Source organism: Daktulosphaira vitifoliae, unplaced genomic scaffold, assembly GCF_025091365.1.
Source record: "Daktulosphaira vitifoliae isolate Bord-2020 unplaced genomic scaffold, ASM2509136v1 Scaffold_3, whole genome shotgun sequence".
In the NCBI taxonomy this organism is placed as follows: Eukaryota; Metazoa; Arthropoda; class Insecta; order Hemiptera; family Phylloxeridae; genus Daktulosphaira; species Daktulosphaira vitifoliae.
In genome coordinates this window covers 1,538,721-1,550,453 of record NW_026099574.1, presented here as the reverse complement: position 1 = coordinate 1,550,453, position 11,733 = coordinate 1,538,721, and the positions used below count along the sequence as shown (strand labels likewise).

At 28.0% G+C, this 11,733-nt stretch overlaps 1 protein-coding gene across 1 annotated transcript; it reads right to left on the bottom strand.

Annotated features, from left to right (window-relative positions):
* Window positions 1-1,103: 1,103 nt before the first annotated feature.
* LOC126903121 (uncharacterized) lies at window positions 1,104-9,429 on the bottom strand. The gene is made up of 7 exons (XM_050681125.1): window positions 9,279-9,429; window positions 9,139-9,216; window positions 8,942-9,080; window positions 6,954-7,078; window positions 1,761-1,871; window positions 1,523-1,654; window positions 1,104-1,437 (listed from the first exon to the last, which is right to left on the bottom strand). The coding sequence occupies exons 1-7, from the start codon at window positions 9,346-9,348 to the stop codon at window positions 1,235-1,237; spliced, it is 858 nt and encodes a 285-aa protein (XP_050537082.1). The 5' UTR covers window positions 9,349-9,429; the 3' UTR covers window positions 1,104-1,234.
* Window positions 9,430-11,733: the final 2,304 nt, after the last annotated feature.

Below are 11,733 nucleotides of genomic sequence, written 5' to 3'. Positions count from 1 at the left end.
ACATAATAGGAAGGGATCATATATAAGAAATAATTTCTTGCCCCTTAAAATTGTTCAAATATTTTTAATATCTAATTATTTTTGTTATGAAAAGTTTTGACACTCATATTTTCCCATTCAAGTCTTGCGTCAATTTTTTTTTAAATACAGCACTTATAGCCTTTATCAAGTTCATATGATAATGGCGCCATTTTGAAATTTTTCTTGACTCTAAAGAAATAAATTTCTCGAGAATTCTAATGATACCTAAAAAATACACAAGCCCACAACTAGAGCCCATTTATTAGCATAGATGTTTAAAAAAAATATAGGGGCTAAATTTATCTTAGCTCTCCCTGAAAATATTTTAGTATCATATTACATATAATTTTTGTCAACTTTCGAATAACTACGCATAAATTTCACGAGAGTCCCTACATGAGTCTGAATCATTTTCTCAAAGTTTTTTGGGGTTATTATTTAAACATAAAAAAATTTGGGGAATATTTTTGAGTCTAGTTTTGGTGTTGAAATATGTTGAGAACTGGGCGTAGGTTCTATTTATCCATCATTAAATCAAGTCCTGATATTTATAATTTCTTATTTTTATAATACACTTTCTTATATACTTGGAGACTACACAATAATAATGTATGCATATTAAGCTAATTTTAAAAAATATTTCGTTAATCCATTTTGCTAATTTCTATAAGTTACTAGTTATCATAAATTCTTTTTTTCCTAATTATTTTTTCAAAGACTATAGGGTATTAAATATTGTTCCGCCTCAAAATCCCGACAAATGGTCCACATGCGCTTTACACGTAGACATAAGGTAGATAGGGTTTTGTTTTTGGGGGGATTTACACAAGAAAACTTGTTATTACTACCTCCAAATGAACAAATATTGTATCTTCACCATGTAATCATTTTTAGTGGGAAAAACATTCTTCTCAACACTCTCCCTTATGACACAAGAGTCTCTCAATTATTAGGTGCCCTGGGCCTTGTAAAACCTGGCCCCAGCACTGCCTACAAATATATTTACAGAAATTTACTCGCAGATAACATAGTATTGTCCTTATTTTATATTTACAAATTGAATAAATTGACACGTGTGCAAATTTCAATTAAAAATATATAATTAAAATTTATGATTTGTGATTGTATATAAATATATATTATTATATAGGTAATATTATTATATTAAATAGTAATATTAAAATGAGCTGGTTTAAAAGTATTTTGAATCGTTTCATGATTTGATTTGTTTTAAACAAGTAATAAATGGTGGAATTTCACAGGAACAAGTAGTTTTGTATGATTCAGAATCTGATAAATCACCTATTTCTAATTCTTGACCGACTAATAGCTCAAGTGATCCATATTTGCATTTTTGAACGATTTGGGATTTACCGGCTGAAGCAAATTTTCCTGCAGTTCCAGGAATATTTTCAGCTTAATAAACAATGAAATGTAGAAATTAGCTTTTTTTCTGTTTATTATAATTGTTCAAAATATTTGTTATTAAAATGGAACTTACGGTTTAACCATTCAATAGGACAACCTTCAGATGTCTTGAAATACACGGGAGCCCCTTTAGCTATTATGGACTTAATATTATTAATTTCATTGTTGCATCTTATTTCTCTACACCAATCGTTGTTAATAGTTCCTATTAACAAATTAAAGCATTTTACGCAATTTTTTATTTGGAAAAAATGTAAAAATTTAAATTTTATCATTTTTTAAACAATATATAGTAGTCTATGATATCATACCATTAAACCCTGGTTTACAAATACAAATATTATTATTGATGTATATTTTTTCGCCCTCTTTGTACATAATGTTATCGTATTCGCATTGATAAACCGTAGATTTTGTTTCAGCTAGAAATAAATAAATTTATATAAAAAAATTTATATATATATAAATTTTTATTTTAATAAAAAATTTTAGTTGTTATTTCTCCCAACTATCTATAGTAGTTGAGAGGCTACACCCAGAGAAAAACCTCGATCTGTATAATAAATTCATTGTTCAATTTGATAAATATATCATTACTATTGAAACTATGATATATTTATCAATATGATAATTTTTTTTCTTGTCTTGAACAATAATTATTTATAAGAATAATTATTTTGTTCGTATTAATAAAACATTATCATAAACCCTTGATAAAATTTCTCTATCAAAATTATTGATTGAGGTTTTTCTTTGGGTGTAGGGATGCTTAGCCTACCCAGTTTACAATGTAGCATTGTTTTATAAATATTTTTTAGAGAGTAAACATTTTTAAATAATCTACCAAAAATTTGCCCACCTGTAAAGTTCAAAATTTTTAAGTTACAAACTTTCATGATAATTTACTTTAAAGGAACAAAATAATATGTCAAACATGAAATTTTGAAACGAAATTTTGCACGGATTATTTTTAATATATTCAAAATCAAGTTTTATATGTATATACTAATTTTTATAAATTAGTAATAATCTCAAAAAAGAGGCGATGGAAAAATCTAATTGCAGATTTAATATCAGCACAAAAATGATTCATTTAGCAATATAATTTTTTTGCGTAAATTTGTATAAATTGATTTCTATATTCCTATTGTTTTTGGAGATATTTAATTTTAAAAATACACACTATAAAAAAACTGTGAAATTTTTCACTTTGACGACCAATTATTCATAGTGAAACAGTCGCCAGGTAAATTTTTTTTTGTCTTATGATCTATTTCAAAATCTTTACTTCGATGTAAATTTGAAGAAAGCAGTCATTCCAGAACATANCGTGTTATTCATAGTGAAACAGTCGCCGGGTAAATTTTTTTTTGTCTTATGATCTATTTCAAAATCTTTACTTCGATGTAAATTTGAAGAAAGCAGTCATTCCAGAACATATCCAAAAATAGTGTTGAAAAAAATTATCCTAAAACGCTTGAATAGTCTTTTTTAAACCCTTCTTGTACTTAGGTTTTTCATTAAATTGTCATAAAAGAATACCCCACGAAAGAATATTTTATCTAGGATACTCAATTAAAATTTCATTAGAATCAATGTTTTCATTAGAAGTTTCTGCATTTAAAATGTAGAAAATATTTTTTGAAAATGCCGTTTTTTACAGTAGCGTAATTTAGAGATATTTGTCTAAATATCTAAAATTAAGGTGTTTTTTTCAATACTTGGATAATATATGATTAAAATTGGGTTCTTTTGGCGTATTGATCATTCAAATCTGTCTAGGAGAGTTGTAAACTTTTATGGACAGACAAAAAATAACGCATAGCATCACAAGATTAATTACCTTCTTAGCATCGCGTCGAAAATAATAATTAGCTCAATTATGCATGTTATAAAAATTGATTATAATTGAAAAAATTCATTGTTTAATTCAGGTGAAACTCAAAATAATTTTAACTTCGATGCGAAGCTGAGAAGGTATTGGTTTTACTAAGATGTGTTTATTTTTTTTTGTGTCTGTTACCACTTTTTCTCAGCTCTCACCGAACCAATTTCTTTCAATGATACGTCAAAAGATCACAAATTGTATCTAGTCGAAGACATTACCCTCAAAAATTGAAAAAAATGCCCTCGTTCCCCGTAAATGGGGGAAACCTCCAAAAAAATTACAAATTTAAAAATCGCTAATTTTCGAAATTTTTTCAATTTTTTTTACTTAAAAGTGCCATAACTTTTTCAAAAATGAACATATCAATATAATTCTTTTTTATATAGATGTGTAATATCATTACCTTTCGTTTGGTATATATTTTTCATAAATTTAACGCTTAACCTGCCCACAAGGGGGATTTAAAATGACAACTTTTTCAACTTAACTTTTGAAAATGTTCCGGAAGGTCTGACACTTTTATATATATCTTAAATTAAAGCTAATGTAATATACTTTATAATGCAAAAAAAAAATTTCGGACTTTATTTTATCTTCACGGTGAAAATGGCTACCGAATGCTATTTTTGTGTGAAAATTTTCGATTTTGTATTTTACATTTTTAACTTTATTATGCTATAACTTTTTGAAAAATGTATGGATCAGTACAATTTTTTTATGAGGAGTAGTATTCATATACATCTTTCATTTGACATACTGTTTTTTTAAATCGGACCATTTCCCTATATACGAGGGGGGTTCAAATCTAAAACATGCATGTAAAAAATAGAACTTTTTCAACTTAAATTTTTAAAGTGTTCCGAAAGGTCTGACACTTTTATATATATCTTAAATTAAAGCTAATATAATATAGTTTATTATGGTAAAAAAAAATTTCGGACTTTATTTTATCTTTATGGTGAAAACAGACATCAAAGTTTATAAAAAAAATACGATTTTTGTAAAAAAATTCTTTTTAACACGCTTTTATTAGTTTCACATGTATTTTGTATATTGTTTGTATGTTGTTTGTATGTAAGTTTGTAACTCCACGCGGCACGTGTTATTATGTCTCGTATCCCGTCGTCTATGACCTTGAGACTAGACCGTCGTAGCGCATTCACCCCACCCCGCTCACCAGTCGGCGACTACACTATTTTTCTGTATAATTTTAGTTATCGTACCCGTACACGCGTGCTTGTCATCAATATTATATATATGTAAACAAATTTTTATTTTGACTGACCAATAACGCCCGCGTCTAATGCGCCTTACGTATATATATATATATTCCTACCGCCGTTTATACCTCGGGTATAACGTTAGTCCGACCCGCCCGGCCATAAAACACAGCTATACTTAGTGCATGATACTTTTACGTAGTTAAGTCGCATTATTTGTATAAATATATATATTCTAATTACTATTAAAATTAATATATTAACACGATTTATTCTAATTAAGAGATATAAAGTATTCATTCCGATTACGAGGGATGATTTCCGTATCGTCATTTTTCGTCACTACCTCCACGTTCCGGGAGTGAGTAATTTACGCGCCTGCTGCTTTCCTTGGATGTGGTAGCCGTTTCTCAGACTCCCTCCCCAGAATCGAACCCTGATTTCCCGTTACCCGTAACAACCATGATATTGATAGTAACTACTATCATAACATGAAACTAAAAAGTAAAAAATAAATANTTTTTTTATATCTGACCCTTTACATGCCCACAGGGGGGGATTTAAAATGACAACTTTTTCACAAAAAATTTACTTTTTCAACTTAAATTTTGAAACTGTTCCGGAAAGTCTGACACTTTTATTTATATCTTAAATTAAAGTTAATGTAATCTACTTTATTATGCGAAAAAAAAATTTCGGACTTTATTTTATCTTCACGGTAAAAATGGTTGGGTTGGGTTTATAATTAAACTTTATAATGCTATGACATATTTAAAAGTGTATGGATCAACATTATTTTTTTATAAGAAATAATATTTTTTAATAATCCCTTTTTCATTCGACATACTTTATCTTAATTAGGATATTAATAATGAACTAGCAGATCATGTAGCTTTTGGAATAATCCACCAATTTTTTAAAATTAAACACTTTCTAAAGATTTGCATCGAAGCGTTTTTTTTTTATAGAGATTTTAATCACTGTCAGATATCATTATACTTGATCCATCTATACCATGTCACCACTGTGCCGCGACCCCCCTGTGCTGGGTTTTTTAGAAATGATTTATACGATATCATATTACCAAAAAATTTGGAAACTATAGAATGGAAGTAAACCACAGAAATAGAGTCAATAAATTAATAAATAACAAAATAAAATTATATAACTTTGTATGTGAAACCTATCTTATACCTATCTTCTAACATTGAAAATGTAGGGGTTAAATTTATCTTAGCTCCCCCTAATAAATAATAATTTTATTATTATTATTATTATTATTCTCAAACAAATTATATGCACGAGAAAGTTATTTATTTACTTGATATAATGGCCATAGGTAGCATTAAATACAGTTAAAATACTTTATATAACATAATCAATAAATACAAAATATTTTTTTGTTAAAATAAAATACATTGAGATGAAAATCACATTATATTATTTTGTTAATCTCAAATACCATACAGTTTATCGGCTGATAATAGTTTTAAGTATTAGAAACTTTAAATAAGGAGTGAAGTCTGAAACCATAAGAAGGCACGTGAAAATAAATCAAAGATAAGAGATCAGAGTTATCAATATTATTATTTAGTAATTTATATAAAAAAAAAACATCGTTAAATTTCTTTTTAAATAGTAATGAATGCAACTTAATATTTTTTGCAATAATCACCAAGTTAGTTACATTTTAACTACTCATTTTATAAGCAATAAATGTCAAAGAATTACGTTAAATTGAATCTAACGAATCAATTAAACCATGTTGATAAGGACTCTGAATATCTGACGCGTGTTCAAAATGGATCTTACCAATGTACAATATAAAGACGTTAAGTATTTTACGTAAATGTCCAACGTTATGTTAAGGATGTAAGATTATATTTAACTAGAGACAAATATTTTGGGGTTTTTTGATAACACAGTATTTATTAAGGCTAAAAGAGAGTGGTTTTGTAATCTGTTTTTATATAAACTATTTATTTGTTATTTCGCTAGATTAGGGCTCAAAAATTAAGCTATACACTCAAAAGTTAATTTCTGACGTTTTTAAACTATTTTGAATTGTTGTATAATTTTTTATCAAAATGTATAAAAATACTTTGCGAATTTAACAATTAGCAGATCCAGTACAAATGAAAATGTTGAATATTTTAAAAACTATAATTTAACTAAAGTAAGTAAAACAAGCTATTGATAAATTTAATTCGCCCAAATTATATTAACAGAAGGGTCCTTTTATGATTGAGCCCATTACAAATGTTCTAAATCTCCTTCCATAAATATGACACTGGCATATTTACATGCAAACAATAAAAAAAAATTTAATAAAATCCAAGGATAATAAAATAAATAATTCGTCTACTTCATGGAATTAATCTATCTAACAAACTTACGGCAATAAGTTTTTACTTCACAGCAATTATCTTTTTCGTATTGATAGTAGCAAGGTTCCGCAGGCCGTCTGTTAAATAAAGATGGACACTCAACATTGGCGCATCTAAAGCTTGCAACATTTTCCCTTGATTTAAAATTTTAAAAATATTAATTAAAAACAAAAAACATTAAAAATTTAACTCTAAAAGCCATAAAAATATTCTCAACATAATACTTGAAATACGTCCATATAATGTTTAACATTCACAAATCATATCTTAATTTTTCAGAATACTCTAGTTTTTCTCTTCTATATTTGAGTAGTTATGAAAAAATCCTACAACATTGTTTGTTATTTTTGGTTGTTAAAACAAACTCCATTTTTACTTAAGTGAACCTACTTAATTTTCCATGGTAAATATTTCATATATTGTTAAAGATGCAATTAGTGGTCAATTGGTCAAAGATCAATTGGTGTCTATGTATATCATCGTCACCTCCATTTTAAAATATTTTTATTAATTTTCCTTGCATCTCGGAACATTTAGGAACAAAGTTTTAAAGTAAAGACAAGAATGTCTTTCAAAAAGTGTCATTCAATTTTAGCAATTTTTCAACATCCAAAAACTCTTAAGTAACTTATGAAAATTGACGTTTTTAAAGTGCAAATAATAATCCTTTTAAATTGAGTTGACTCATAATTTGTGGATACATTACAAAAAATATATTTCTCTGTACAAATTATAAAAAATTTCTAAAACTCATTATTTTGATACATTAGATTTTATTGTAATTGTGTCGAATAGAGGTCCACCTTTTCATCTACCACGGTACTAAACCGTTTACTTTAAATTAATTCTAATGATTTTAACACGCTTATATTAGTTTCACATGTATGTTGTTTGTTGTAAGTTTGTAACTCAACGCGGCACGTGTGTTATTATGTCGCGTATCCCGTCGGTTATTACCTTGAGACTAGACTGTCGTAACGCATTCACCCCACCCCGCTCACCACTCTCCACTACACAATTTTATTGTATAATTTTATTTTTGGTTTTCGTCCCGTATACGCGTGCGTGTCATTAATTATATATATATATATATATATATATAACAAATTTTTATTGTAATTGACACGGCCCCGCGTCGTTTTGTTATACACGATGCCCCACGAGTCGTGCCACCTTTATCAGCCGTCGCCTTATTTTATGAGTATTTGACTGACCAACACCGCGCGTTATACTCCTCGGTGCAAAATCCAGCAAGTGCCGCACGATGTCCCGCCGCTAATGATACCGTAGTCTTCTTCTCGTTGTCAAAGTGACAACGTCAACAAACCGATCCGCACTCGCACACCGTCGACATCTACGTTGCTAACCTTTTGACGCCCGAGGATCACGCCGGACATCGCGTCGCCGACGCCAGCGAAAGTGCCGCCATATTATGCGAAGATTATATATTCTTACCGCCACCGCTAATATTAATATTTATATATACGTATATGTTAATATTCATTTATATATCCCTACAGCCGACGCCGCTCCCGCCGTATATACCTCGTGTATAACGTTCCCCCCCCGTCACGCCCTCCCAAAAAACACGGCTATACCTCGTGCATGATACGATTACGTACTTCAATCGCTTTATCATAACTATCATAACATGTAACTAAAAAGTGAAAAATAAATATAGTTAAAAAAAACTAAAAGACACGCTTTTAAGCACATCGAACTAGAAAGCTAAAAATAATTTTTAAAATAAGCTTAAAACAATAATGAACGAAAAGTACTAGTATTATTGTGATAAAAGCGTGGGTGCTTTGTGCCATATTTTTCGTATATTGAGCGACCGACACTTTTATCACAATTATACTAGTACTGTTTGTTCATTATTGTTTTAAGCTTATTTTAACAATTATTTTTAGCTTTTTAGTGCTTAAAAGCGTGTCTTTTAGTTTTTTTAAACTATATTTTTTATTATATATTCATCTAAGTTATTATATAATTACCCTTTAAAAGAAGTAGATCTACATTTACAAGCAGCATAACATGGAATTGTTATTGAATCGGCATCAGATAATTCTTGATTCAAATCATACGCTTTGCCGTAAAAATAACATTTGTCGGCAGACCTTGTCTCAAAATTACCTTTTTAACCATTTTATTATTTAATTTAACTAATTTTATTAAGTTGGTAATTATTTACCACAATCGTAGGCTCCTGCATCAGAATTTTCTGTAAGAATTGAAGTACATCCTAATTCACGATACAAAAGATTATTACCTATTAAAAAAAAAAAAAAAATTTTATTATTTTTTCATTTTATTAGTATTATTAAATTATACCATATACTAAATAATTGGATAATAATTTTACAAGACAAACAGTTAACAATAATAATTTTAATGAAACCATATTTCTGTTACAATAAATATTAATTAAGACTGGAAAGTATCGACAATGCGCAAGTTATGTAATAGGAATGAGTAGTGTAAAGTATATTTATAGCAGAATAGGTCCGAAGGTTTTCTTTTAATATTGTTTATGCACAGCTAGCACTACAGGTTGTATACATATTTAAAGAAGTATAATAATGTAGATAATATTTTTATACTTCGCAACACAAGCTAACTTGTTAATCTATTAAATTCATCAATTATGATTTACTTTAATTAAATCTTTTGAAAATTTAGCAAAATTAAAAAAAATAGTTTTTTTACTTTTAAAGTAACAATTAAGAAATATTTGTTTTCAAATTGACTATAAATTAGTCCTTCAAAGTACGTGTATTTATTAATAGTTTAACCATATTTATGATTACGTTTACGATAGGTTTAAATTAAGGGAACAGTAAGTTATGAGTAACGTATTTCCATAGGACCCTCCCCTGCATTTAGATTCTAATAAGAATTCTAACAACAAAATTTTACATGAGTAAACTTTTGGATAAAAAATGACACCTAACCTAAATTTTGCTAATCTTAACCAACTTATGAGTTAATCTAATTAAATTAACACATATGTCATTATTTATTACACATATATACGGTTAACCTTAATAATAATTCCTTAATTTTTATATTCGATATTTATATACGATTAAACTTAAGTTCTTTTCCTTATGTCCCGCTCTAATAGAAATATTTGTAAGTCAAAATGGATTATGAGAGATGTTTCAATCTTTTATCAAGCAATGATAGATTAAATTTAGTGATTAGTAATAAATTAAAATGTATTATTGGGACAACAAAATGTATAATTATAATCATAATTTTTTAAGGTTAACATCACTTTGATAGTGATGTTATGATATTGATTATCATGTTAGTAATCATTTTGATGTTACTGAACTTTTATTTATGATTAGTATTCAACACTATTAATTTAACAACGTCATTGTCGATTATACACATTAAACCTACATTTTTGTGTTTTAACCTAGAATTTGCATGGTGTTGGTCACCACCATATGTAAATATGAAGTATAAAATATCGTATATATAAATATTACAAAAATTACTAGTTTATTGAAACATAATACGTTATTTTAGCAAATGCAGTGTAGTCATATTGAAAGTCGTGTACAATATACTTAAGAAGAACGGTGTGGCTGAAATGGTAACGCGGCAGTATTTAACGCGACTACCTCGTGTTCGAAACTCTGTCACGGGCGGGTTCATTTGCCGAGTGAAAGATCAGTTTGATAATAGGAGTCGCCATCCCTCTCTCCAGCGACATACTAACCACCGGTCCCGGATTATCAATGGTTAAGAAATCTCCTCCTTTAGGGAGGTCGCTATGGCCCTTAATAAGACTATTAAGGGCCATAAAACGTTAAAAAACAATATACTTAAGTTAAACATTATATATTTATAAGTTTTAATTGATCAATTATAATTTATATATTTGTATTTGTAATGCATACGAAGCACGATCAACATTGGATTGGATTGAATTTCGCTTCAAAGTAAGGCCTTTGGTTAATAATTTTTAAATTTTTGGTAGCAAATTGAAAAATAAAATTATGTAAATAAAATTATATACATTTTGTCCACGCTAATTACTATTATTTATACTTTATTCTAAAATAAACTTTAACCTACGAAGCATCACTTTATCATAACAATGATAAAACATTGTATTGTCCTAGAATCTGTGATAGTATTATGTATTCTGTTTAATTTAAAACTAAGTTATGTTTTTATTTACTAGATCAATTTATCTCTATGATGTTAGTTTTAAAATAACTTCAAATGTAAAAAATTAAAAAGAGGTGATTGTTAGATATAAGTTTTGATTGTAAGTAATACGTTTGTTAGAATATTTTCAAATTTGCAAAATCTAAATTTAATCCAATTATTTGTTTGTGTTTAGGTATTTTAGCTTCGATGCGAAGCTGAGAAGGTATTGGTTTTACTAAGATGTGTTTATTTTTTTTTTTATTTTTTATTTTTTTTTTTTTTTGTCTGTTACCACTTTTTCTCAGCTCTCACCGAACCAATTTCTTTCAATGATACGTCAAAAGATCACAAATTGTATCTAGTCGAAGACATTACCTTCAAAAATTGAAAAAAATGCCCTCGTTCCCCGTAAATGGGGGAAACCTCCAAAAAAATTACAAATATAAAAATCGCTAATTTTCGAAATTTTTTCAATTTTTTTTACTTAAAAGTGCCATAACTTTTTCAAAAATGAACATATCAATATAATTCTTTTTTATATAGATGTGTAATATCATAACCTTTCGTTTGGTATATTTTTTTCATAAATTTAACCCTTAACCTGCCCACAAGGGGGGAT

Coding starts and splice junctions, on each gene's coding strand:
- LOC126903121 (XM_050681125.1), bottom strand. CDS start 9,348: ATGGTTTCATTAAAATTATTATTGTTAACTGTTTGTCTTGTAAAATTA. Junction 9,081..9,138: donor TGCAGGAGCCTACGATTGTG/GTAAATAATTAC, acceptor ATGGTTAAAAAG/GTAATTTTGAGACAAGGTCT. Junction 7,079..8,941: donor AGATCTACTTCTTTTAAAGG/GTAATTATATAA, acceptor TTTTAAATCAAG/GGAAAATGTTGCAAGCTTTA.